General features: G+C 38.4%; 1 protein-coding gene across 3 annotated transcripts; it reads right to left on the bottom strand.

The window, feature by feature from the left end:
- Positions 1-472: 472 nt before the first annotated feature.
- LOC100880905 (serine/threonine-protein kinase 32A) lies at positions 473-23799 on the bottom strand. Of its 3 annotated transcripts, XM_003703823.3 has the most exons (10): positions 23547-23796; positions 15488-16091; positions 14216-14271; positions 13397-13565; positions 13121-13318; positions 5432-5521; positions 4848-5014; positions 4243-4523; positions 3670-3873; positions 473-2107 (listed from the first exon to the last, which is right to left on the bottom strand). In XM_003703823.3, exons 2-10 carry the CDS (start codon positions 15534-15536, stop codon positions 1942-1944), a joined length of 1380 nt encoding a protein of 459 aa, XP_003703871.1. In that variant the 5' UTR covers positions 15537-16091; positions 23547-23796; the 3' UTR covers positions 473-1941. The 3 variants fall into 3 exon arrangements, with proteins under 3 accessions (XP_003703871.1, XP_012141671.1, XP_012141673.1); XM_012286281.2 differs by lacking the exon at positions 14216-14271 and having other exon boundaries at positions 23547-23797; XM_012286283.2 differs by lacking the exons at positions 5432-5521; positions 14216-14271 and having other exon boundaries at positions 23547-23799.
- Between the last annotated feature and the right edge of the window lie 3259 nt (positions 23800-27058).

Here is a 27058-nt window from a genome sequence, read left to right as displayed (position 1 = left end):
TAATGAAAATACTTTTAGCATATTTTATGAACAAAAATACATCAAATAGGTAGTTAATACGTTCTTTTTTATTTAACAGTTGACAATTATAATTTGTAACAGTATCTTTGTATTTCCTAGATCTAAACAAAAACAGTAGAAATCAACGATGAATATGGGTCGTTTCACCCTCAGCCTTTCACGAAACGGCGCCAGTATTATCGATTATTCGGCACTCCTTCGGCAAGACACGTTTAATGTGCAAATCTCTATTTATAATCCTTCCCAGTAAACACTAATTAAGAGAAATCTCTCGCAAGATTCGTTTCATCAATTTGGTCTTACCGTTGCAAGCTTACATCCGTTCGAACGCAAATGGATCATGGACCAACGGAGCAAACCGTTATCGAGTTTCCCTTGTTCAAATGTTTGCTGAGGAAATATTTGTGATTATAAAATCGATTAACTGCGTAGAAATAAGGCAAAGGACAAATATTCATAATCGTTTAATCATTTAATCTAGATTACATGTTACAAGTTAGTCTCGTGTACTCTTCTCTTTCTCTCTTACGATACTTTATAAAATTACATCGTTTTTTGGTGTTCGCTGGTTGATTATCAGAAGTGCAATCGTTGATCAAAGGTATATCTGAGGTATGCAGGTTGTGGCAGAGATACATCGGATTAAGGACACGAGTCGAGAAAAGGCGTTGACGTTAACACGCTGAATGTCGAAATGGAAAGGACTGTAAGGGTATGGAATGCTGTAATTATTCAACAGGCGATAGATTTTCCGATGTAAACTTACTACTTGTTCCTCGAAATTAACTCTCCGGTAGTGATGGGTATAACGCGTTATAATCGCGTAACCATTCACTCAACGTGTTAATCGCAACAAACTAATTACAAGATGATTTTCGTGTTGCTATAATTTCAATATGTGACTGAAAAAGAACTCTTCTTTGACTATCTCGGTTAGTATCGTAACTTTCTAAAAGGGAAGTTAACTAGCACGTACGAGCCAAGTAATAAGTAAGTCGTACGATAGTTCGAAATTTCCCTTGGACCGCATGCTTCAACTTCATTTTTTCCCATCGAAAATCTTTGGTCAAATGCACTCTAAAAGGACGTTCTACTTGGTCAAGTTTCCTTACCCTTTTTATAAAAGGAATAGTTTAAGGTGAAAATGTTCTTTTATGAGATCAGAGTGTACGAGGGTCGTTCAATAATTAAGGGCACAAAAAACTTATCTAAATAAGCGAGATGTTATTTTGAAAGACATTAAGTTAAGATCTTGAGAATTAATTAAAAGGCGACAGTTTCGTTCAATTTCTTTCGAAAAGTGTGCTTTAAAAACAGTATTTAAAGACTTCTTCAAAGGGTATAAAACCATTTCAGATTTTTCTACATCATCGTGCAATAAGATTCCTTTTCACGCTGTCGTCTCAAGGAACCTGCGGACGCTATTAAGTTACACGGTAATAAAGATACGAAAAATGAATGTAGAAAATTAACTCGAACTTTTTATCGCCTACATAAGAAATCTAATAAACCAACGAAAAATATTTCATCGAGGGAACTGGGTTGAAAAGAAAATTGTGACATTCATTGAATAACCCTCGTGCCTTAACTAGCGCTCCCTTCTATACTCTAAAATAAATATCGATCGATTTACAACGCTTTACTTAAACAAAAATAAGAAGTGTATTCAATCATCTTCATCTATTTTATCTTTATCGGCTGCACAAATATCACATAGTGTTCGTAAGTTTTACGGGATTGAAAAAGGATCCATTGTTTCAAGGACTAGAATGCTTTCTTCTCGTAATGGAAAGTAAACCCTCTGAATATTCCACGCGCCAGGACCAATAGACGAGGGTAAATTTCAACGATGATAGATTTAGTTTGTCTTCGAAGATGCGTTTTCACCCTCGTAGTACAAAGAAACGTCCAACAGGAGTTTTACGACGTGGAAGGCTCTGGACTCGCGTCGATGTAGTCAATATCCGACGACGTTGCGGTGCTCGCACGTCTTCCTTGCCTCGGTGACGCATTTATACGCGTCTTCACGCTCGTCGTTGACACGCTTAGCCGATTTCCGGTTCGTTGTGCCGGTTGTTGCTTTATCCTGTAATTTTTATATGTTCACTTACCATTTAACATCCACTGTTTCATTTAAATCAAATTTATTTTCATGGAGTTGATTTTCAAGATTCTTTTTATTTATATTATTTCCTTATTTGTAAAAGAATAGAATTATTCTGTATTTTCTTGCAAAGTCTTTATTCCATACAGAAAGTTGTTTTGAACGCTTGGTATAATTAACGTTTGTTTCTAAAGAATTATTAAAGCAACTATTTCTTGGTATAGCTCAAGTATTATTTATAATTTGTGGCGTGAAATCGTTTTGCAAAAATGAGTGATGTATGCAAAAATTAAAGTCATGCAGATATGAATGATATGGTATTTAAAGTGTCAAAGATACGCGGGGTTCGCGACCTCCGATTGATTTGGAGTCGGGGGTATTGAAAGGTATAAATAGGGGGGGCATGCGGCCCAACAGGTCAGTTATCGACGAACGTTGTGGGAGGGAGGGTCTCGCTAAAAATTTTCAGATTTCAAAATTACCTACGCAGCTATTATCACAATCTTTTAACATTTCGAGAGCTCAGATTGTAGATCTCTGTAGTTGCTGAAAACGCAAACGTGCGTGTTTCTAAGCAGTCTAAAGTTCACTGCATGATTCATAAAATAATATGCCATACAAGCCTTTAATAAACATAAATAAACTTGATACTGCTAGTATCTTTGTATCAAATAATAATTTAATAGCTGTAAATATTGCCAATCTAATTTTGCACCATTCAGTAATTACACCGATAATTAAAATTAATTTAAAAATTCTTTTGACTAATTTTCCGCAACACGAAAAGCGAAGTAAATACTCCAGTCGATAAAGTTACACGGACCACCCTGTCCGCTCGTTTGATTGAGAGACAGTTTGTGTGCTAAGAAAACGAAGCGTATCAGAAACTGTTCACGGTTTGTAAGTCTTCGCTTTACAGTAGCCGACCTCTGTTGCAATTGGCCGTGGTCCAAAGATATCGCGAAGAACGAGATCGAAGCTTTTCAAGAGCGTTTATAAGTTTTTCACGCCACCGTTGTATTTATAGGGGAGTCGAAGACGCTACGTTATTCCTGATGGCTTTGTTTTATCTTTCAAGCGAATTCGACGAAACAATGATGGCTTAAAAGCATTGATCGCTTATTCAACAGTTTCTTACGAAGAGTCTAGCTTTAGAGATTTATCGAACGATCAAAAATTTACGATTCCGTCGACAGCCGGAGCTCCAAGAGCTCTACGCAAACTAACCCCCTTTTTTATTTTCCTATCGATTTCTGTATTGAGTGTTACAATCAATTTAATATTGAATAGGTTTAGATGTATTATTGATAGATTGTGGGTATTGTTGGAAGCATTCGTGAATAGCGACGTGGTTCGATATGTTGACTACGGTGAAATTTGGAAAATTGTCGATTAGGGGAACTTAGGCTGTTTGAGAATTTGGAAATTTAGGAATTTGGAGGTTTAGAAGTACGTAACAAGAAACTCAGAATTATATACTTGGTATTAGACATACGTGTTCCATTACAGAGAGCATAATTAACTAGAACCATAATTGGACTCACTTTAACCTCTCCTCGGCACCTTTCATGGCAGTGTTCAGTTCCTCCTCCCACTGTTTCTCCTTCCTCTCCCGTTCTTGTCTCTCCATCTCGCGCTCCCGATTATACACACGATATTCCGGGATGAATGCTAATCTCCTGAGATCCACGCTCGGCCCGGCGCCTTCCGCAACGAGATCTTCCTGAGGATGCTCGATTTTCAGGGATCTACTCGAATAATAAGGGAAACCTATTTCCTTGGTTCAGCAGAAAATTATGGTCGTGCGGATAACCTCTCCCTTGCGTTTACGATCCTCGTAAAACAGGGATTCATCGAGTTAAGTAATTCGCAATTTAGAAGCGACAGACAAGTGACTCTTCGACGGAATTGAATCGAATTGAATTAAAATTGACGAGCGTAAGCAAATTGTTCGAGTTAACCTCGTGTCATCGGTGAAGCGACGCGCGGAACACTTCGTTCAAGAATCGTTGTTTTCCGAGGGGTAGAAGAAAATCACCGACGCGTAATTCATTAGAGGATATCGCTAGAGAGTTTCAATACCGTGTAACGAAATAATTTCCCTGTAATCTTCTCACCTTTGCTTCGCCAGGCGCTTCTTCTTTTTGTGCAGCGGCTTCGTCTCTATGATCATCTCTTCGAGCTCGAACGTCGGATCACAGTTCAGGTGATCCTTTGGCGGTGTGAACGGTGGTTTGATTTGCTTGTTCAACACTTTGTCGAAGTCTAGGTCTCTCATTACGCTCACTTGCTTCAGTTCCTTTAACGTCGACACCCTGGCGCCTGGCGCCACGGTTAATAGTCTGTCGAGGAGTTCCCGTATCGAGCAACTCCATTCGGCTGGTGTCGGTCTCTCCTTCTACATAATACTTTTTTATTCAACGTCCGGAAACTTTTACTACGCTTTTCGAAATGTAAATTTTCCGAGGCACGTTTTACGGAAAATATCATTCGAAAGTGGATAAGTTTAATTCAGTAGTTGCAGGAACAGAAATTGTATTTCGTAAATGGCCTTTATGATCTTGATACGAGAGTCATGGTTGACGATGCATATTCGGGTGAATGCGATTAAAAGTACTCCGGGTTTAATTAACAGAATATCCGGAGAATACAGAATCGAGAATAAAACGATATCTCGTACGATGATATCCCCGAAAATAGAAGAGATGCTATCGATGTTTACCTGGAGAATTTGTAGAGCCTCTCTGTGAGATGTGGTTGAGCAGAGAGGATAAGGACGTTCTCCAGCGAGGGTCTCCCAGGCTAAAATTCCCAAACTCCACCAATCGACGGCGAAACCATATCCGAGGACGCCATACTCCTCGCAGGAACACATATAAATTTCTGGGGCTGAAATCATCAATTCTTTTATCATCACAATCCGTCAATACATCAATTAAAATCATTAACAACTGAAAGACTTAACGTACTCAGAATTCCACTAACAATTTTTCATTCAATAAATTTTATTTGTATACAGTATTTATCAAAAAAGGATTAAACACTGGCAATTCATTTTATCTCGTATTAATTATCCGAATTGATCGATTCTCCACTTTCGACAGATTAAATTTATTTATTCCATTCAATTCACAATACTCTCGCGAACAAAGGCACACCCAGAGGAAATTCATTGAATTTATTTCGTTGATTCAGCAGTTACTTTACAGTATTTCGAACCTTGCAGCGTAACTAAATCATCTCGAAGCGAGTTATTAATCGTTTTACGCTCAATTAGCAACGAATCAACGCGCAATTAATTTGTACCTATGTACGGTTTTGTTCCTGACATCGACGTGGCTAATTCCCCGTCCTCCAGCACCGTTGCGATGTTGAAGTCCGTTACGTGTGCGTGTCCTAGGCAGAAGGTAATCCTGGTTACATAAACCGCTCTAGTTATTTTGAATTAAACTCATTTAAACATTCATAAACTTATTAATTGTCAAACTTTTTTTTATTAAAAGCTGCAACTATTTTTAATTGCATCTATATTTATATTTATTGTATAGCTGTATTTGCAGTATAGTTATTTATGTAGGACCTGAAGTTTCTTCTATTATGGTACCTCTTGGATAAAATTATTTAAGTTCATGGTGTATGTAATACATAATTATATGAAATTATAGTCTCTGTATTGTATTACTATTTTTAATTACATCTATATTTATAATTACTGTATAACTATATTTGCAGTATAGTTATTTACATAGGATCTGAAGTTATCTTCTATTATGGTACATCTTGGATAAAATTATTTAAGTTCATATTGTGTCTCATAGTTGTATGAAATTATAGTATGTGTATTGTATTACTATTTTTAATTGCATCTATATTTATAATTATTGTATAGCTATATTTGCAGTATAGTTATTTATGTAGGAGCTGAAGTCATCTCCTATTATGGTACATCTTGGATAAAATTATTTAAGTTCATATTGTGTCTCATAGTTGTATGAAATTATAGTATGTGTATTGTATTACTATTTTTAATTACATCTATATTTATAATTACTGTATAACTATATTTGCAGTATAGTTATTTATGTAGGACCTGAAGTTATCTCCTATTATGGTACATCTTGGATAAAATTATTTAAGTTCATGGTGTATGTAATACATAATTATATGAAATTATAGTCTCTGTATTATATTACTATTTTTAATTGCATCTATATTTATATTTATTGCATAGCTATATTTGCAGTATAGTTATTTATGTAGGAGCTGAAGTTATCTCCTATTAAGGTACATCTTGGATAAAATTATTTAAGTTCATATTGTGTCTCATAGTTGTATGAAATTATAGTATGTGTATTGATACCAAGAAGAAGAATGGTTGGTTTTTAATATGATACATGAACGGCACGTGGTTGATTAATCGTCAGCTGGCGATCGCTGGTGATCAAGCATCTGTCAAACGACGTTAACAGAACGTTCATGTGTATGGCATAACTTCGATCAAGTTTGAGGATCGAATATCCTGTTACGCTTTGATCGATTCTCTGCACGGAATTTCAATAGCTCGGCCAATGTTCTACGCGTGTCTCCGATGAAATATGAAATTTTCAAACGGGAAAAAAATGAGCCGCATTTTCCTCCCTTTAGCGTTTTCAGAATGCTCGTTCAAAGAGTTTATATGCAATTAAGTTTCGCGTCGACTTACAATAAAACAGAGTTCCATATTTAGCACGTAATTTTCAATTAAACGTGCAATTGAATGTGAACCATAAATTCCGTGTCGGGCGTATTAATTCCGAACAAATTATGCTATTCGATTTGTAATTACTCGATGAATTTTAACGAAATTACGTTCGAAAAGAACAATATTCGAAACAAATTTTTAAAAGCTCCGTGCAACCTGCTGAAAGGATGAAAGGGTTAAAAGGGACTCCCGATGCGACCACTACACAGAACATTCTTTACGAACAATGGCGAGCGTACAGCAAAGTCAACGGGTGACATCCGACCCCGTAATTTTAAATGATGCAGAAGCAATTCCAAGGTTCAAACAGCTGTCGGCTAAATATAGCAGGAAATTAGGGTTACCTCTGGACGAAGCATCTACCCTCGCCTTCCAGGCAACACGTTTGACAACCCCATTTTTTATTTTGCACTGATCTTACTTGCAGATCGACTGCTTTGTAATTCGAAGGCCGCTCGAAAAGTTTTCTCCGCGACGGAATATTTCAGCGATTTAATTGCTTTCGAGAAGCGATATTAAATACCTACTGCTTTGCAAACTTACTTCAATAATTACAGAGGAATCTTTTGTTTTCTGTAATTCTCTCAAGAAATATTAAACATTCTCGTCATTGAAAAACGCCCAAGTAATTTATGGAACAAATCAAAGGCAGCTGTTTAATTTCGCAAAATCATAGTGACATTTGAGTTCATCCGTGCTTCCAAGCGGTAAACTGCGAAACAAGCAATCGAAAGTGGGTCAATCAATCGTGTCAAAGGTAAAAATTTTCAAAACGAATGTCAGGGTGAAACGATGAGCGTAGAAATTATTTATAAACGCAGTCGGTTGGTGTCCCGTAAAGAGAGAGGAAAATGGCCGGATCTGCTACGTCACCAGAATATAATGCGGTTCTCCATTGTAGCCGTTCTTTGACCTTTGATGAGCATTCGAAAGCGGTTCTCCATCGTATTACCTTCGTTACAATTCTTTCTTGCACCGCGGATGTTATGCATTTGTGATCGAGTTCTGCGATGCATAAGTCATGTAATGTACAAGATTTATACGTTACACGATTTCGATATGTCGTCAATGTGATGCATGCGATCCATCTTGTAAGATGAAATACATACGGATATTTGTACAGCAAATTTCGATCTTTAATATTAAATGAATATCGATCAGCTCGATTAATACGAAGAATTGATAGATAAAATGTAGGGCAAAGAGATGTGAAATTAAATTCCATGCTTAGAGCGTGTGGGTCTTCATCCTGCAATGTACAGGGTTTTCAGAATTAGTGTAGGTCAGTGGAATGGGGGGTAGCTGGCGTGATTTTGAATAAGATTTCCCTTTGCAAAAATGGGGATTGAAGCTTCGCTTTTGAATTAAGGAATATAATTTTTTTTTCTGTAATTTCCACGCGCTATAATTCCACGCTCCGTAGTTTCTACGCGCCGTATTTCCACGCACCGAAATTTCTATGTACCCTAATTCCACGCGCCGAAATTTCTACGCACCCTAATTCCACGCGCCGTATTTCCACGCGCCGAAATTTCTACGCGCCCTAATTCCACGCGTCCTAATTTCACGCGCCGAAATTTCTACGCACCCTAATTCCACGCGCCGTATTTCCACGCGCCGAAATTTCTACGCGCCCTAATTCCACGCGCCGAAATTTCTACGCGCCCTAATTCCACGCGCCGAAATTTCTACGCGCTGTAATTTTCACGCACCGTATTTCCACGCGCCGAAATTTCTACGCGCCCTAATTCCACGCGCCGAAATTTCTACGCGCCCTAATTCCACGCGCCGAAATTTCTACGCGCTGTAATTTTCACGCACCGTATTTCCACGCGCCGAAATTTCTACGCGCCCTAATTCCACGCGCCGAAATTTCTACGCGCCCTAATTCCACGCGCCGAAATTTCTACGCGCTGTAATTTTCACGCACCGTATTTCCACGCGCCGAAATTTCTACGCGCCCTAATTCCACGCGCCGAAATTTCTACGCGCCCTAATTCCACGCGCCGAAATTTCTACGCGCTGTAATTTTCACGCACCGTATTTCCACGCGCCGAAATTTCTACGCGCCCTAATTCCACGCGCCGAAATTTCTACGCGCCCTAATTCCACGCGCCGAAATTTCTACGCGCTGTAATTTTCACGCACCGTATTTCCACGCGCCGAAATTTCTACGCGCCCTAATTCCACGCGCCGAAATTTCTACGCGCCCTAATTCCACGCGCCGAAATTTCTACGCGCTGTAATTTTCACGCACCGTATTTCTACGCGCCGAAATTTCTACGCGCCCTAATTCCACGCGCCGAAATTTCTACGCGCCGTAATTCCTACGCGCCATAATTCTACGCGCCGTATTTCCACGCGCCCTAATTCCACGCTCCATAATTTCCACGCATTGTATTCCTATGCATCGAAATTTCTACGCGTCATAATTCACCTTGCGCACTGATTGGTCCGTGTTTTTCCTTAATACTTCAAAGACGAAGCTTCAAATCCCATTTATGCAAAGGGAAATCTTATTCAGAATCACGTCAGCTACCCCTCATTTTGAGGGACCAGTTGTGAGACACCCTGTATACAGCTAGAGGCGGTCTTTGTTCCAGTTTTGACTTTATCATTTTTGCCTTGTCAAACTTGCCTCAACTTCCGTACAAATTTCAATAGTCAGGTTACAAAGTCAATAGAGGATTTCCAAGTCGAAGTTGGAAGGTTTCACGGATGAAGCAGAAAGGGAGATAATCGGTATAAAAGCGATTCTATTTTTCAATCTCTCACGGTTTCACAACCGCGTATCGAAGTTCAAAGGTCCTGGAATTCATTGAAACCGCTTTTGGAAGCGTTTGTGCTGGAAAAATTAGAGCTTCCCGGTAACAGTGACGAGGTTACCGACCCGTTTGAGGCATTCACCTGTTTTCAAATCGGCAATTTGATACGACAGAAAGCGAATATCAGGTTGATATGCAAACGAAGCGAGCAGCGCGTTCCTGGCTTCCCAGAATTTCGAGAACGATTTGTATTCGAGGATGCTGCAATCTGCGCGATACACCGTGCAGTCATTCGTATTCATTAACATGGAACATAAGAGGTGGTGCGAAGGCTTACTAATTAAAAAGCAGCGTGTTCCCTTTCAGATCCACGAAACCCACGGTAATTGAATTTCGCGTACACCTTGCGAACTCTCCATTTAGCGTGATTTGCTTCGAAAGGTTCCCTTGATTTTCTGGTATTCCTGCGATCATCCGCTGCCCTGAAAAAGCATCTGCAAACCAGGTTTCCCTTCATTTATCTTCCTCGCTCCCTGATTGAAATGTGATTACGACGAAAGAAGTCTTAAAGACGAGTCCGCGAACGTGAACTTTTCGAGTCAGAGATTAACTCATTCGAGACAGGGATCTTATTATAGGAACGTACCCAGGAGACGGAATTTTTCCTAGTTATTATAGTCTTGTACTTGCTCTTTTACTTCGATATCAATTTTAATTTGTTTAACCTCTTCTCCAATTTCGGGTGCATTTAGATATTAGGGAAGTATGAGTTTTGCATCTTAATAAAAGAGTATCTCTATGAATGAAATTATTTGCTTCTAGATAATATTTAGAAGTTCTGAGATCACAATGCGTCACGTTTTGACATAATAGTAGGGTTGTGTCCCGAAATCTCAATGCGTTGTATCACGTTTTTATCGCTTCGGGATAATCTCGGGGTGGCCTTAATGCGTTGTTACGTTTTGGGTGCTTTCACCTATTTACGACAAATCCTGAGATCTCAGTGAGTTATATTACGTTTCGGGTGCTTCTTAATATTAACTGAGTTCTTTCAATGTGTTCTGAATAATTTAAGAGAGGTGGAAATTTTGACATTTCTAAATAATTCACTTCTTCACTTCTACCACCATTTTGTTAACACATGAAGTTATACCCTCAATCATCAATTTTATACATTAAAGTCTAACATTTTCAGCATCAATAAATTTTAATAAAACCTTGAACCAACATATAACACGTGTCCTAACGTCTCAACTTTATATTACACTCTGTCTTCTGAATATCTATACTTCGACCGCCATCTTGTTCACGCATGAACTTATACTTGCAATCATTCATTTTATGTATTAAATTCTGACATTTTCAGCATCAATAAATTTTAATAAAACCTTGAACCAACATATAACACGTGTCCTAACATTTCAACTTTATATTACACTCTGTCTTCTGAATATCTATACTTCGACCGCCATCTTGTTCACACATGAACTTACACTTGCAATCATTCATTTCATACATTAAGTTCTAACATTTTCAGCATCAATAAATTTTAATAAAACCTTGAACCAACATATAACACGTGTCCTAACATTTCAACTTTATATTACACTCTGTCTTCTGAATATCTATACTTCGACCGCCATCTTGTTAACACATGAACTTACATCCCCCCTCATCAATTTTATGCATCGAAGTCAAACATTTTCAGCACCAATTTTTAATAAACTCTTGAAGCAACATGTACCGAAAGTATTTTAATAACGACAGAGTCTATAAAGTTCATCGAAAATGAAATTATATGAAGAAATTTTAACGAATTTATCGCAAGCACTCGAGCCGTTATACAACGTGTAAAATTACGTTTATCGATAACGAAACGCCTCGAATATCGAATCTCGAAGCTTCCAAGGATATTAGATGCCTTTCTGAAGTCATTCGAGTAGGTGATCATCTAATTATTTCGAGCTTCAAATTAGATTGCGTCGCGGACTGTTTTAAACTTTCCCACTAAACAAACTTCGTAAGTTTGTCCAACGTTTTGTAATTGCATTTTAAATTCCGTTGTCGCTCTGTTAATGAAATTATAACGATTGCTTAATATCGTTTAATATTCTTACAGCGGCGTTAATTCACCCCGTTATCCCGTCAGTCTCATCGGGAACAACATAGTTAATAAAGAAGTAAACGAATCCCGAACTTCGTTAGCGTTTTAATGCATTTCTCCCGTAATTCCTTGACAGACAGTCGGTAAGAATTACACGAGAAAAGCCGATTCTCCTCGGTTTACGTACGTATCAGAGAACGTTCAGCTCGAGTAACGTATTTATAGTTCCAAAGTAGAACGAGCATAACGCAATTTGTGTGAACTCCGGTGTACGTGCTTTAATTTGCGCGCGGTCGTGCTCGTGTTATTCGAACAATAAAATATGTCCGATAGTTGCGAAATTTACATCGATATGCCTCGATAATAGACTCGAGCGTTCATAAAACTAGATCCAATATTCAAACTCTGATTAACACTTCGACAACGTCGGGTGTTATGTATTGACGCTCGCGCGAATTTGTTTTTCATGGGAAATATTATAAATATTGCGGAAGCTTTATGGACTTTAGAGGATAGAGGGATGTGGAGATTTAGGGGTGTAGAAATTTGGGGGTATGGAAATTCGAGATATGGGAATTTGGGGGCATAGCGATATGGGGGTGTGGGGATTTGGAGGTTGTAGGAATTGGAGGGTGTAGGAATTCGGGGGTGTCGGGATTCGGGGATGTGAGAATTTGGGGACGTGGAGAATTGGGGACGTGGGGAATTGGGGACGTAGGGATTTGGGGATGTGAGGAATTTGGGGACGTAGGGATTTGGGGATGTGAGGAATTTGGGGACGTAGGAATTTGGGGATGTGAGGAATTTGGGGACGTGGGGAATTGTGGACGTGGGAAATTGGGGACGTGGGGAATTGGGGGCGTGGGGAATTGGGGACGTAGGAATTCGGAAATGTAGAAATTTGGGGGTATGGAAATTCGAGATATAGGAATTCGGGAGTGTCGGGATTCGGGGGTGTAGGGATTCGGAGATATGGGAATTGGGGGGTGTCGGGATTCGGGGATGTGTGAATCTGGGAAAATAGGAATTCAGAAATGTAGAAATTTGGGGGTATGAAAATTCGAGATATAGGAATTCGGGGGTGTAGGGATTCGGAGATATAGGAATTGGGGAGTGTAGGGATTCGGGGGGTGTAAGAATTCGGAGGTGTCGGGATTCGGGGATGTGAGAATTTGGTAAAATAGGAATCCGGAGGTGCAGAAATTTGAGAACCCCCAAGTTCAGAATAAAATGCACCGTTCGGGGGTTGCATAGATCCAACGCTTCAGATCTGTGATACCCAATAAAGTAATCTATCTAAGGGAGTAATCTTCCCAAAAAATGTATACCTACAGCTTAAAAAAACAGTTCAATATCTACAAATAAGTCCAAATCACGTAACTCACCCTCCTCGTCCAGCAGTATATTATCAGGCTTAATATCCCGGTGAAGAATCTTGTGGCTCTGCAAGTAATCCAACGCGAGAGCAATCTCTGCGACGAAAAGTACAACGCTTTCTTCCGTGAAGACGACTTCCTGCTGAATGTGGTACCTGAGATCCCCGCCCAGCAGCAAGTCGGAGACCATGAATAGGTCCTCCTCGTCTGAAGACAACCGTTTCAACAATTTACAAACAAGAGGATTAACGTTGTAATTCGAAATGTCAATGAATGGATATTTACCTTGGAAACTGAACCACAGATTCACTAGACAGGGGTGCTCTAATTGCGAGAGGATCTCGACTTCTCGCGCGACGTTCTTCAGGGCTCCTCTGACGGCGCATTCTCCCTTGTGGACGTACTTCATGGCGTACATATTTCCGGCTCGGTCTCGCTTTTGTACTATACACACCTATTAAGAAATAATTAATTGCTTGTTAGCGAATGAACGATGAATTATGAGGCCGCCTCCGGGTATTTGGAATCTGATGTTTCGCGCCGGAGTGGGTGTTGCGAGAGCGAAAGATTGGGGTAATGAGAAAATGAACATTTTATGGTTTATTTTGGTTCGTAGATCAAGTGTAATTAACAGGCGGTTTTATCGTTGACTTCAATGGTCTCGAGACAATCATAGTTTCAAAAGATTTATTAAAATCTTGTCAAAGTTATTGTATATGAAAGTATGCAAATTTAATAATACAAGTAAAAAATAATACTAAGTAAACTTTTTATACAATAATAATATTAAAATTATAATGGCTGTAAGAGTATGAATTTATCTTATTATAATGCATAATATAAATTATAAATAATATGATACAAGAAAAGGTTCATCTTTAATTTGTTAATTCTTATCTCGATAGAATTACAAGAAACTGAATCACAAAAATTGACTTATTGAATTTCTCAGTAGTTAATAATTCAAGTCCCCTTCTCTCTGTTAAACAAAAGTAAAAGAAGTAACAAACTCATTAAACTCGTTCAATAAGTACAACGTAACATCGACAAAGAAACAACATCGAATTTAATTAAAAGGGCGTCTTTTGAAAGTTTGCATCATACCTTTCCGAAGCTCCCTTTACCGATAGCACGCAGGATTTGAAAGTGATCGAAGTTCACTGAAACGAGAAACGAATTAATACAACGATGGTTTGTTATAACAAGACAAGGAACAGACGAAAATTTCTATGCTAGATCGATGCTGAACAATCGATTTTCAGGATCAGGATCGCGCCTCACAAAGAACCAATTAAGCGGAAACTTGTACACTTCGATTGACGTTGGTTGCGCAAACTAAGCGAACAATCGCGGTTGGAAGTTTATTGTTAGTGATGGTAGCTTCCAAACTAGCGACGTCGTATCTTGTCATTCGCTTTGCAATTTTCGGAAATTTGAGAGAGCTTCAATGTGGAGAGTTCGATATTTTGTGGACGGTATATGATTGCGATGTTTTGGGATTTTAGCAAATGTTCATGTCATTGAATGTTTATATGGTCAAATGTGTAAATGTGCATATGTGTACCTGTTCATTTGATCAAATGTGTAAATGTGCATATGTGTACCTGTTCATATGGTCAAATGTGTAAATGTGCATATGTGCAAATGTGCATATGTAATGGACATATGTGTAAATGTCCATATGTGTAAATGTGCATATGTGTAAATGGACATATGTGTAAATGTGCATATGTGTAAATGGACATATGTGTAAATGTGCTTATGTGTAAATGTGCATAGGTGTAAATGTATACATGTATAAATGTCCATATGTGTAAATGTTCATATGTATAAATGACCATAGGTGTAAATGTATACATGTATAAATGTCCATATGTGTAAATGTTCATATGTATAAATGACCATATGTGTAAATCTGCGTACGTGTAAATGTGCATATTTGCATATATTCAAATGTTACATGGTCAAATGTCCAAATGTCCAAAACATCAAATGATCAAACATTAAAACCCCAAATTTCCACAATAAAATTCCCACCCCAAAATCTCCCACATTCAGTTCCCAAACTTCATTCCCTAATTTCCTAAATACCCAAACGTTCAAATCCGAAACTTCGCAAATTCAAACATCCACAAATTCCCTCTCGATCAACATACACCCAATAAATATTTAACTATTTATCCGCATAAGCACGTAAACCCCTATAATATTGACAAAATACATCGAGATCCATTACGAATGAACGTCCCTAGCAAGGCACAAAAGTCACCCCTTTTTATATGCCGTCTGAAGTACAATTCAGATCGAGAGGATATTTTCACCTTGAAAACGAAACGCGTGGTTAGCAAAAAGAGGTTAACAATGAGTGTTGCTCACCTTCTTCTCCAGGAGTAGGTTCGTTTCTGGCCGACTGGTTGGCGCCCATTTTTGTCCCTCAATGAATCTCGATACTTGAGGGTGGCCGATGTAACGTGCATTCGAGTACTTTCGTCGAGTCGAAGTAAGACATCCACTCGGAATTCTCATGCTTCCACCCACTAATCGTTCGTTTATTCATCGAGTCGAGCTTTTTTCTTCTTTTTTTTTATCAGTTCGTCCTTGTTTACCCCGTCCCTAACCTTTTAATCTTGTTTCTTTCTCTTCATATTCCCTTCGCTTCGCTTCCCCTTCTTATTAGATCTTTCTCTGCCAGAAGCTTGTTTCTTCCGTCGATTTTTGTTTCTTCAGGACACGACTTCTTTTTCTCGCGATTGTCGAGCTTCCTTCCGTTCCCGATCGACGTTTCTACTCCCTTTGCGCTCTTTTGCAAGCTTTTCCCCCGACGTAGTCAAACATCTCGATACACATCGAATTTTCTTTCACTCCTTTTTACCAGTCGAGCATCTTATTGCCCAATTTATTCGAGTTTAGGCATCCGGTGAAACTTTGCCGTTTCCTCTGCAACTTTCATCCTTTCACCATTTCCTGCGATCTGCTGTACCTGTGGAATTTAATATTTTCACTGATGCACGATTTGCTAACGGAAGATGATGCATTGGAAAAATCACATCTATTTAGATATAAACACATTTAAGATACAGACTGTGTATTTTTATTCTAAATCAATTAAAGCTGAAGGAGAGATTCTGTGACACTAAAAAAGAACATGTAAGCAGAGTACAAGAAGATGACTGTTCACTTGATTGTTCATTTAATATACAGACTATGTAATTTTATTTTAAATCAATAAAAGCTGAAGGAAAGATTATGTGACACTAAAAAAGAACATGTAGGCAGAGTACAAGAAGATGACTGTTCACTTGATTGTTCATTTAACATACAGACTATGTAATTTTATTTTAAATCAATGAAAGCTGAAGGAAAGATTCTGTGACACTAAAAAAGAACATATAGCCAGAGTATAAGAAGATGATTGTTCACTTGATTGTTCATTTAACATACAGACTGTGTATTTTATTTTAAATCAATAAAAACTGAAGGAGAGATTCTGTGACACTAAAAAGAATATGTAACCAGAGTACAAGAATATGATTGTTCATTTGATTATTCATTTAACATACAGACTATGTATTTTATTTTAAATCAATAAAAGTTAAAGGAAAGATTCTGTGACACTAAAAAAGATATAGCCAGAGTATAAGAAGCTGTTCACTTGGTAGTTCAATTAAGAAAAGAATTTCACATATGGTACGTGTTCTGATATCGATAAATGTACACGTATATCGACACGTATGTATAAATGTCCTTGATGAGGTTAGAGCAGCACATAATATGCATGCAAATGTCTGAGAAATGGCTGATCATTCCGCAATCGATCGACGTCGTCGTTTCAAGCTGTCACGTTAATTACCGTCGCGATTCGTGCATTAATTAATGTAGGATTCGTTAGTTCGTGGGATAACGAGCAGACGGAAGCATGGTTGCTGTTCGATGATGGCAAGTCGACGACGTTCGACGGGTTGCCTGTAATGAAGCAGAAACTCAGTGGTTGGAAAGATTCGCTTGGAATCACCTAATCGGCAGGTTAATCGTCAATTTGTGGGTTCGTGGCCTGGAAATGGTAACTTCGTTCGTTCATTTGGCCAGAACGAGAAATTTGTTTTGGAGATAAATACGAGCGACGGCTTCTGGAAACTTGGTTCAATGGAGGCTGTTAGACTTGGTTCAAATATTATTTATCTTGTATTTTAGAGGTGTTGAGTACTAAAGCATCAAGTAACATGTAGAACTAGTTTTTACTTCAATAAAATATGTCAGACATTTCTATAAAATCGCGACAATAAAATTTTATTATGTAAAATGAGAAATCTGAAAGCAGTTATTTTGACTGGTTTAAAATGACTTGTTAAATTTTCAAGTTTTCAAACGTGTTAAATTTTCAAATTAACAAAACAGCAAATTCAAAGATGCTCAAATCTTTGAATCCTCAAATTCTCAAGGACTAAAATTCCCAAATGCTAAAGTCCCAAAATCTTCAAATTCTCAAGGACTAAAATTACCGAACCCCCAAATCCCCAAATGCTAAAAAACCCAAAATCCTCAAACTCTCAACTACTAAAATTACCAAATCCCCAAATCCCCAAATGCTAAAATGCTAAAATCCCAAAATCCCCAAATTCTCAAGTATTAAAATTCCCAAATCCCCAAATCCCCAAATGCTAAAATCCCAAAATCCCCAAATTCTCAAGTATTAAAATTCCCAAATCCCCAAATTCCCAAATGCTAAAATCCCAAAATCCCCAAATTCTCAACTACTAAAATTACCAAATCCCCAAATCCCCAAATCCCCAAATCCCCAAATCTCCAAATCCCCAAATACTAAAATCCCCAAATCCTCAAACTCTCAACTACTAAAATTCCCAAATCCCAAAATCCTCAAACTCTCAACCACTAAAATTCCCAAATCCCCAAATTCCAAAGACTCCAAATCCTCAAAACCGAAAAATTCACCCAAAACTCAATTCTCGTTCAACCTCCCTCAATTAGCACAATAAACTCGAAGAGCTCCGAGCGAAATTTATGAACATTGAAAATGGATTAAAACCGGTATCGTCCGCACAGAGAATATATTATACCTGCAGTTTGATAAGAGCTTATGAAAACGGACAATGAGACCGCGCCGGTAAATTATTCCGAAAGTTCTTCATAATAGAAAAAGGAGTTCTTCAATCCGAAAAAAAACTGCGCCTTTTTTAATGGCAGCTTTTAAAAATCTCATTAATTAGCGTCAATTTTCTCACTATTATGCTCGAATATGAGGCGAGCGCCATTCTTCCTTTTAAATCTCTTGGGATAGAAGCCATTTTTTTCCTTCTGCAAAAGAATTACACGAATTCCGCAGCGTTTTCAGAATTGTCCGGCTAATAACGTCGGCGTCGTTAAAAACCATTATTCAAATAAATCGTTCGTTATAACCTCGTTGTTGCACGAAATGCAATTTCCAGGTATCACGCGAATAGTCTATAAATTTAGATACTTTTTCACGACGAAGTTTTTCGCGCGTAATTTTTCTACTTTCTGAAACTTGTCTCGTAAAGATCGTCGGTTTTAGTATTCCGTCAACGTCCGCCATTTTTTGCACTCCGAAACTTCGATACGCCGGGGCATTTCTTTTCTTTAAGACGTCGTGTATGAACAACGATAATTCTGCTGAAAAAGTGAAAAGTTGCAAGTTTTTTGCTGGGTGGTAGAGGGAATCTTGGGAGGATTGCAGATTTGTAATTGGGGGGACGGATAATAACGATATTAATCTTTTTGTTCTTAAGTTTCTGGATTTATAGATCTGTAGAGGTAGAAGTTCTTTTTGGATCTTCAAATGTTTAAGTTTCTAAGTTAGATCCTTTATTGAAAGTATATTTATCGGTATATAGGTACATCCCCAAGTTACAACATCCCCAAATTTTTAAATTCATAAATTCTGACATTTCTAATTTTTCACATCTTCAGATTTCTACTTTTCCAAATCTCTACATCTTTAATTCCCTACATCCCCAATTCCTCACATCCCCAATTCCCCACGTCCCCAAAACCTCACGCTCCCAAATCCCCACGTCCCCAATTTCCCACGTCCCCAAATCCCTACATTCCCAAATTTTCAAATTTTCAAATCCCTACATCCCCTAATTCCCTACATCCCCAATTCCTTACGTCCCCAATTCCCCACGTCCCCAAACCCTCACGCTCCCAAATCCCCACGTCCCCAAATCCCTACATTCCCAAATTCTCAAATCCCCAAATCCCTACATCCTCCAATTCCCCTCATCCCCAATTCCTCACGTCCCCAATTCCCCACGTCCCCAAATCCTCACGTCCCCAAACCCTCACGCTCCCAAATTCCCACGTCCCCAATTTCCCACGTCCCCAATTCCCCACGTCCCCAAATCCCTACATTCCCAAATTCTCAAATCCCCAAATCTCTACATCCCCCAATTCCCCGCATCCCCAATTCCTCACGTCCCCAATTTCCCACATCCCCAAATCCCTACATCCCCCAATTCCCCTCATCCCAAATTCCTACATCCCCAAATCCTCACGCCCCCAAATCCCCACGTCCCCAAATCCTCACGTCCCAAAATCCCCACGTCCCAAAATCCCCACGTCCTCAAATTCCCACATCCCCAAGTCCCCACATTACCACTCTCTACATCTCCAAAACCTCCGCTTTATTCCTCAAATCTCTGCATCTTCCCTAACTTCCTCAGAACACCACATTCTCAGATCCCTACATCCTCCAGATTCCAATATCTCCCAGATCCATGCATGTCTCACATATCCTGTGTTTGTCATATTTCTATATCCCTATCTTCCACTTTCAAAAAAAGATTAATTATTAAGTTGCATTAACTTGTTGCCTTGTATTACCTTCAACAGTTATTTTTAAGCAAACCATTCATGTCAGAAATTGTATTTATTAATATCTATTATTAAATTCTTGGTAACCAAACGCCTGTACAATGGAATAAAATGTAATTAATGTTGCTGAGATTGACGACACCTTTTTTCGGTTTAATTAATTACGGTTGGTACATACAACAGTGAAATGCTTTCAGCATATTGACGCATTCAACCTATCAGTCGCAACTGTAATTTTGTGAGTATGGCACGTACAGTTGATACAATTTCTCTGGTTTGTTTTGTAACGAAGTTTCTGCCCTTTTCTCGTTAGTTTACGTTTATTGTTCCGGCAAACAAGAATTTATTGACGCGTTACGTACTGCTGTTATTTCTTTTTTTGTTAAACGTGCAGCCTACAACTTATAGCACTATTCGCGAGTTACACGTCCGCAATAATATATTTTGCAGTATTTTTGAAACACAGTTTTCTCCGAAACTATTTATATTAATGTTACATATTCATGACGGAGTTTGATCTCGAACGTAAATAAACCGAAAAAGAGGAATTTGATGATACATGCACGCAATATTACGCAGCGCGTGTTGATCGATATTTAATTCGACCAGTATTTACCTCAAAGAAACCTATGTCCACGTCAATGTCTATATTAGTTCTAGTTCGATGTTGTAATACATGTAGATACCACAAAATGTCGCTGGCGTTTGAGTTTAATAGGATGAACATGAATGGCAGCTGCCAATATCGAAAGCACTACGGTCTTTCAGTTCTTTCTTATATTTCTGAGAGGACCTCATTATGTACTCTGGGAAATTATTCTGAAGTATGGGAGTGTAGACATGGAGATGTTGGAATATTCAATTTGAGAATTTGGGGACTTGGGTATTTTAGGATTTGTAAATTTGGGGGTTGAGAATGAGGGAGGTTGAAAATTTGGGGGTCTGAGAATTCGTGGGGTTGGGAATTAAGGAATCTGAGTATTTTGGGGGGTTGAGAGTTTGGGAGATTGAAAATTTGGGGGTTTGAAAATTCAGGGCTTTGGGAATTAAGGAATTTAAGTTTTTTGGGGGGTTGAGAGTTTGGGAGATTGAAAATTTGGGAATTTGAGAATTTGGGGGTTTGGGAATTAAGGAATCTAAGTATTTGGGGGGTTGAGAGTTTGGGAGATTGAAAATTTGGGGGTTTGAGAATTCGGGGGTTTGGGAATTAAGGAATCTGAGTACTTGGGGGGTTGAGAGTTTGGGAAATTGCAAATTTGAGGGTTTGAGAATTCGGGGGTTTGGGAATTAAGGAATCTAAGTATTTGGGGGGTTGAGAATTTGGGAGATTGAAAATTTGGGTGTTCGAGAATTCGGGGGTTTGGGAATTAAGAAATCTAAGTATTTGGGGGTTGAGAATTTGGGAGATTGAAAATTTGAGGGTTTGACAATTCTGTAATGTGAGTATTTGTGGTTTCAAAAATTTAGGGATTTGAGAACTTGGTGATCTAACAATTCCTGAACATTTTGCAATTTGGAAACATATCTTAACCCTCTGCACTCGAAGGTAATTTGACTCTTTGCAGCAACTTTAAAACTTACTTATAAAGTTAAATGAATTTTCTTTGAGGTTATGATTTCTCTACTAATAATTTCCACTATTGTTTGTTTCATTATATTTATACATCACACGTGCCATATTATAGAATCAGTTAAAAAATGCTTATTTCAAATTATTGTATTAAATAAAATGGTGACTGACCTCTCCTTCGTCAATTTAAAAATCCATTTTACAAAAATTAATACGTAATTCCTTCGAAAATACAGAAACGTCAATTTCAAAATCGGAAATTGATTAAACCTCGTCTGCTATTTACAAAAGCGGGAGAGTTCGCTCTTCTAGCAAACACACAATATCGTCCCGTTCCCTAATTACAATTAGTCAATTCGTTTATACAGTTTGGACAAATACCAAGCGATTACCGATTGTTTAGTTCTATTCAGAACAATTTCGCAATCAAGTACAGCCCCGAGGGACGCTAATCGAAATATCGTAAACGCGGACAGAGTCAACATTTCTCTTCATAAAAGATTTAAGAGATTTTCGAGACTTTTCTCTTTGTTTCTAAATGCGTTCTGGCGGATGAAAAGCAGACGCGAATACAAACGCAGACGCAGTAGGGCGGAAGCGCGAATTCTTCGTGCGAAATAGGGATAATGAGCACGAAGAGCACTAATTCCGCAGCTGTTATTTACCGAGATCCAAATTGTAACTTTACTGCGACGTTTTATTATTCTCGCATGTAGATTCTAAAATTTTATCTTGAAAGGTGAATGTTTAATGACGTTGAAAGGTTGTTCGTGTCTTACGAACGAAAACCAACTGCGCTATAAAGTAGCAGCTAAAAGTTGTTATGGCGTATCATAACAGTAAAGATATCACTGAAATTTTAAAATGATTATATCAAAACGGAGATAATAGCAAAATATGCAGGAACATGATTTTAATTCTTTTCAAAGATCAAAGGGTCAGAATTACTCAGGATTACGCTTTTGAAAATAAAATGGTCTTTTATACAACGATTAACAGGAAATTATAATTTGTATTAAATTAGGAATTTATTATTGTACTCAAACTTCTGAATTTACATTGCGGCGTGTTGTGAACAGCTTAATGAAATAATGCACTGAAAGTTGTATTATAAAATGTACTACAAAATTTGAACATAAATTATCAAATTTTAAGTTCAATAAAATCGAACATGTTTCACTGATGTGTCTAAACATGTTGCTGATGTGCAATTTTTGAGTACGTTACATATATGCACTCGTGTGGAACATTGTTACGGATGTGTTACATACGTAGAAAGTTGTTATGTGTCTTACATATGTAGAAAGTCGTGGATGTATTACATATGTGGAAAGTCATGGATGTGTTACATATGTGGAAAGTCATGTATGTCTTACATATGTGGAAAGACATGTATGTGTTACATATGTAGAAAGTCATGTATGTGTTTCATATGTAGAAAGTCATGTATGTGTTTCATATGTGGAAAGTCATGTATGTCTTTCATATGTGGAAAGACATGGATGTCTTACATATGTGGAAAGACATGTATGTGTTACATATGTAGAAAGTCATGTATGTGTTACATATGTAGAAAGTCGTGTATGTCTTACATATGTAGAAAGACATGTATGTCTCATACATGTAGAAAGACATGTATGTCTCACATATGCAAAAACTCATGTATGTCTCACACATGTAGAAAGTCATATACGTCTCACACATGTAGAAAGTCATGTATGTGTCACATACATAGAAAGTCATGTATGTGTCACATATATAGAAAGACATGTATGTCTCACATATGCAAAAAGTCATGTATGTCTCACATATGCAAAAAATCATGTATGTCTCACATACATAGAAAGTCATGTACATTCTACATACAAAGTTACATCCTAAAATATAAAAAAAAAATATACTGATCGAATTGAGTAACCTCCTCCTTTTTCGAAGTCGGTTAAAAAGCTTCCTATCACAATAAAAAAAATTTCAAAAACACTCAAAAATGAGAAAAAGGAATCAACAGATTACCCCGTAAACTTCGCTCCCGCTCAAACCACGAGGAGAAGCAACAAAATGTTCACATTTCACCAGCACTTCACATTCACCCTTTCAACGAGTTATCGGTGCGATGAGACCGGAAAAATCCGCGAAAGTAGTCTCCCGGGAGGGAGATTAATAAGAGAGAAATATCTTTCGTAAATAAGAGGGGGATGAAAATTGACGGATGTTCGCGTTGTCGCGGTCGCGGTCGCCGCACGAGTGTCGATGTTCTACGGTTCAACGAAACGACGCTCGTGTTCCGAGTACGTGGATTTAGTTGGCGTCTGCGCCGAGACGCTTGATTCGTGGGTGGTTGCGTTTATCCGCGCGTCACCGCACGCGAGCGTCGCGACGCGTTTGCGAGACGCCTCTTGCGTTTGTCGACTCAGGAATTGCCGGTATCGGTGCTAATTGATCGATCAAGTGGTTACTGAGAAACGGCAAAATTAATATATAGGGTGCTCTTATCTACCAGCTTTTTTTTTATTTAATATTTTAATTTAAATCCAATTAAGATTTAAACATGTTTAAATAATGATCTGCTACTTGAATTAAATCTCTGTATATTATTTGTGTAGATCATGAAAATGATAGGCAATGTAAAAGTCTCTTAAAGAAAAGGAAAAAAGAAATACAGGTTATAACGTTAACAATAATCTGCATTTATTATCGGATTACAAGTGAATTAAATTCAAACGCATCCAACCATTATTCCAACTGCTTGGTTCGTAATTAATTACCATTGAAGATTTAATTAAATTTTAATCCCTTCCACGATTTGCTAATGTACAAATTGTTAATAAATGTGTTCACTGTTTTTTTATATCTCACTGAATCGTAATTAACCGAATAACCAGAAAACAAAGAACAATTACAGAATATGCTCTGTTTGGTAGAAGTAGATTTTAATGAATGTTCATCTGAGTAGATATTTCTAAAACCGCAAAAGCGTGAGACCTCCTTCAAATTTGTAGAATGTTAAGAGGATCATTAAGTGGTAATTTCTTTACAGGTGGCTCTTTCCCAATACGAAGGTCACCTCTGCTTTTTTTAATGGATCGATCTGTTTTTTTTCTTTACGACGTGATAGATGAGTCCAGGATCCATTGGTATAACATTGCTAAACGATATTAATAGCTGAAGATCAGACAGTCGCGAATTCGTGATTCACGTTTTATGCGACTCATCTTTTGCAAATTCTCTGCTGACGGGTGTTGTATTACCACGTGTGCTATTATCGAGAGTCAAATTTCGACGTTCTGGATCGCAGTGCGTTATATTACTGCGCGATAAATGACTACGTATTGTATTACAATATGCAGAATCGAGGTGAGCTACTATTGGAAGAATTTATGTGAGATGTAGCGTTAGATAGCTACATGTTGGGTAACTACGCGAGGTATTATCACATGTTAGATTACCACGCGTGGACTACCACGTGTTGGATCACCACGCGTTGGATTACCGCGCGTTGAATTATCACGCGTTGGATCACCACGCGTGGGATTACCACGCGTTGAATTACCATGCGTTGGATCACTACGCGTTGGATCACCACGCGTTGAATTACCACGCGTTGGATCACCACGCGTGGAATTACCACGCACTGAATTACCACGCGTTGAATTACCATGCGTTGGATCACTACGCGTTGGATCACCACGCGTTGAATTACCACGCATTGGATCACCACGCGTGGAATTACCACGCACTGAATTACCACGCGTTGAATTACCATGCGTTGGATCACTACGCGTTGGATCACCACGCGTTGAATTACCACGCATTGGATCACCACGCGTGGAATTACCACGCACTGAATTACCACGCACTGAATTACCACGCGTTGAATTACCATGCGTTGGATCACTACGCGTTGAATTACCACGCATTGGATCACCACGCGTGGAATTACCACGCACTGAATTACCACGCGTTGAATTACCACGCGTTGGATAACCATGCGTGGGATTACTACGCGTTGAATTACCACGCATTGGATCACCACGCGTGGAATTACCACGCATTGAATTACCACGCGTTGAATTACCACGCGTTGGATTACCATGCGTGGGATTACTACGCGTTGATTTACCACGCGTTGGAACACCACGCGTTGAATTATCACGCGTGGGATTACCTCGCGTTGGATCATCCCGCACTGAATTACCACGCACTGAATTACTACGCGTGGAATAACCACGTGTTGGACCACCACGCGTGGAATTACCTTGCGCTGAATTATCACGCGCTGAATTATCACACGTTGAATTACCACGCGTTGAATACATTCAGGATCCGATTATCCTCTATGCAACAGCACAATAAATGTGCATACTTAAAATCATATCAAGAGAGAATAGGCAATACGCGACATACAATTCTCATTGCATATTCCAATTCGAATTGAAAGATTGCCCATCTCTTTCCCTTAAAACGTTACAAACGATCGAAATTAATTTCGCTATATATCTGATACATTCTAGAATGACTTTCCTGCTTCGCCTCGTTTGACAGGGAGAAAAAATCTTCTCTCGAACAAATGACGATAATTAATCCTCCAGATTGGTTCTATAGACCAATGAAAATAAAACGAGGCAACCATTTTCCATGTTATCGTAAGACACTCGAAGGTAACAAAAACCCTGACAGTTTCTTCAGCATTGTGGTTACGGTACATTTCTCTCGCGAATAAAAGAGGGTTGTAAAGAAAGCTCAATGAGACCTGGGGGACATATTTCACTGTCCACCCCGTGCACGCGAGCGGACATCATTAAAGGAGGTATTTTTGCTTCATGGAATCTTGTAGAATTATTTCTCGAGGAATTGTCCGGACATCTCGTTCTCGCGTTCCAATTTTCATCCGTCAAAAGCAAGCTGCAAGCGATGGAAACACCGACGATACAACCTTACAAAGGAACGCGTATATCACTATGAAAGGGTTGCCATAAAATATAATGCGAGGAGAATGTTGCAATTGCAACACTTCAACTTTGTTGACATTTCTGATCAATTCTTATCACCCTCAATTATTAATGCAAACTAATCTTTTTATAAATGTTTACACAATGTGAATGTCGAAGTCTGTAATTTTGTTAAGAATTAATTGTTACAAATTTAATACAACTAAAATATTACACCAATTAAATTCATAATTTTTAAAAAGTCCCTGAAGACTGCAGCGTCTAGTTCCGTGCAATATCATTTTATTAACATAGACTGCCCTATAACAAAATTATAATGAAACGAGAGTACACGATAAAAAGTATGCACTTCAGGGGATGATTGCAGAAAAAGTTTAAAAGTCGTTGCAGAAAGAGCCAGTAATACGTCAGAAGGCAGCTAACGTGTTAAGATAGCCCCGAGGGAAGCTGAACAAATAAAGCCGGCAACAAAGTTTCCTATTGTTGTTGCAGCTGTCGACGATGCTTCCTTTCATATGTACAGACGTCCCGTGTACGCTAGTTTAATCATAATCCGTGTCTTCTTTATACGCCCAC

Source organism: Megachile rotundata, chromosome 9, assembly GCF_050947335.1.
Source record: "Megachile rotundata isolate GNS110a chromosome 9, iyMegRotu1, whole genome shotgun sequence".
In the NCBI taxonomy this organism is placed as follows: domain Eukaryota; kingdom Metazoa; phylum Arthropoda; class Insecta; order Hymenoptera; family Megachilidae; genus Megachile; species Megachile rotundata.
The sequence above is the reverse complement of the archived record's forward strand: the minus strand, read 5'-3'. Positions and strand labels throughout refer to the sequence as shown.

What these genes read in the sequence shown, in the direction of transcription:
- LOC100880905 (XM_012286281.2), bottom strand. Translation starts at nt 15,637, where the DNA reads ATGAGAATTCCGAGTGGATGTCTTACTTCGACTCGACGAAAGTACTCG. An exon ending in AGGCTCTACAAATTCTCCAG is followed by an intron (nt 4,524 to 4,847) that starts GTAAACATCGAT and finishes AGTATTATGTAG; the next exon opens with AAGGAGAGACCGACACCAGC. An exon ending in GGTGCCGAGGAGAGGTTAAA is followed by an intron (nt 2,108 to 3,669) that starts GTGAGTCCAATT and finishes TAAAAATTACAG; the next exon opens with GATAAAGCAACAACCGGCAC.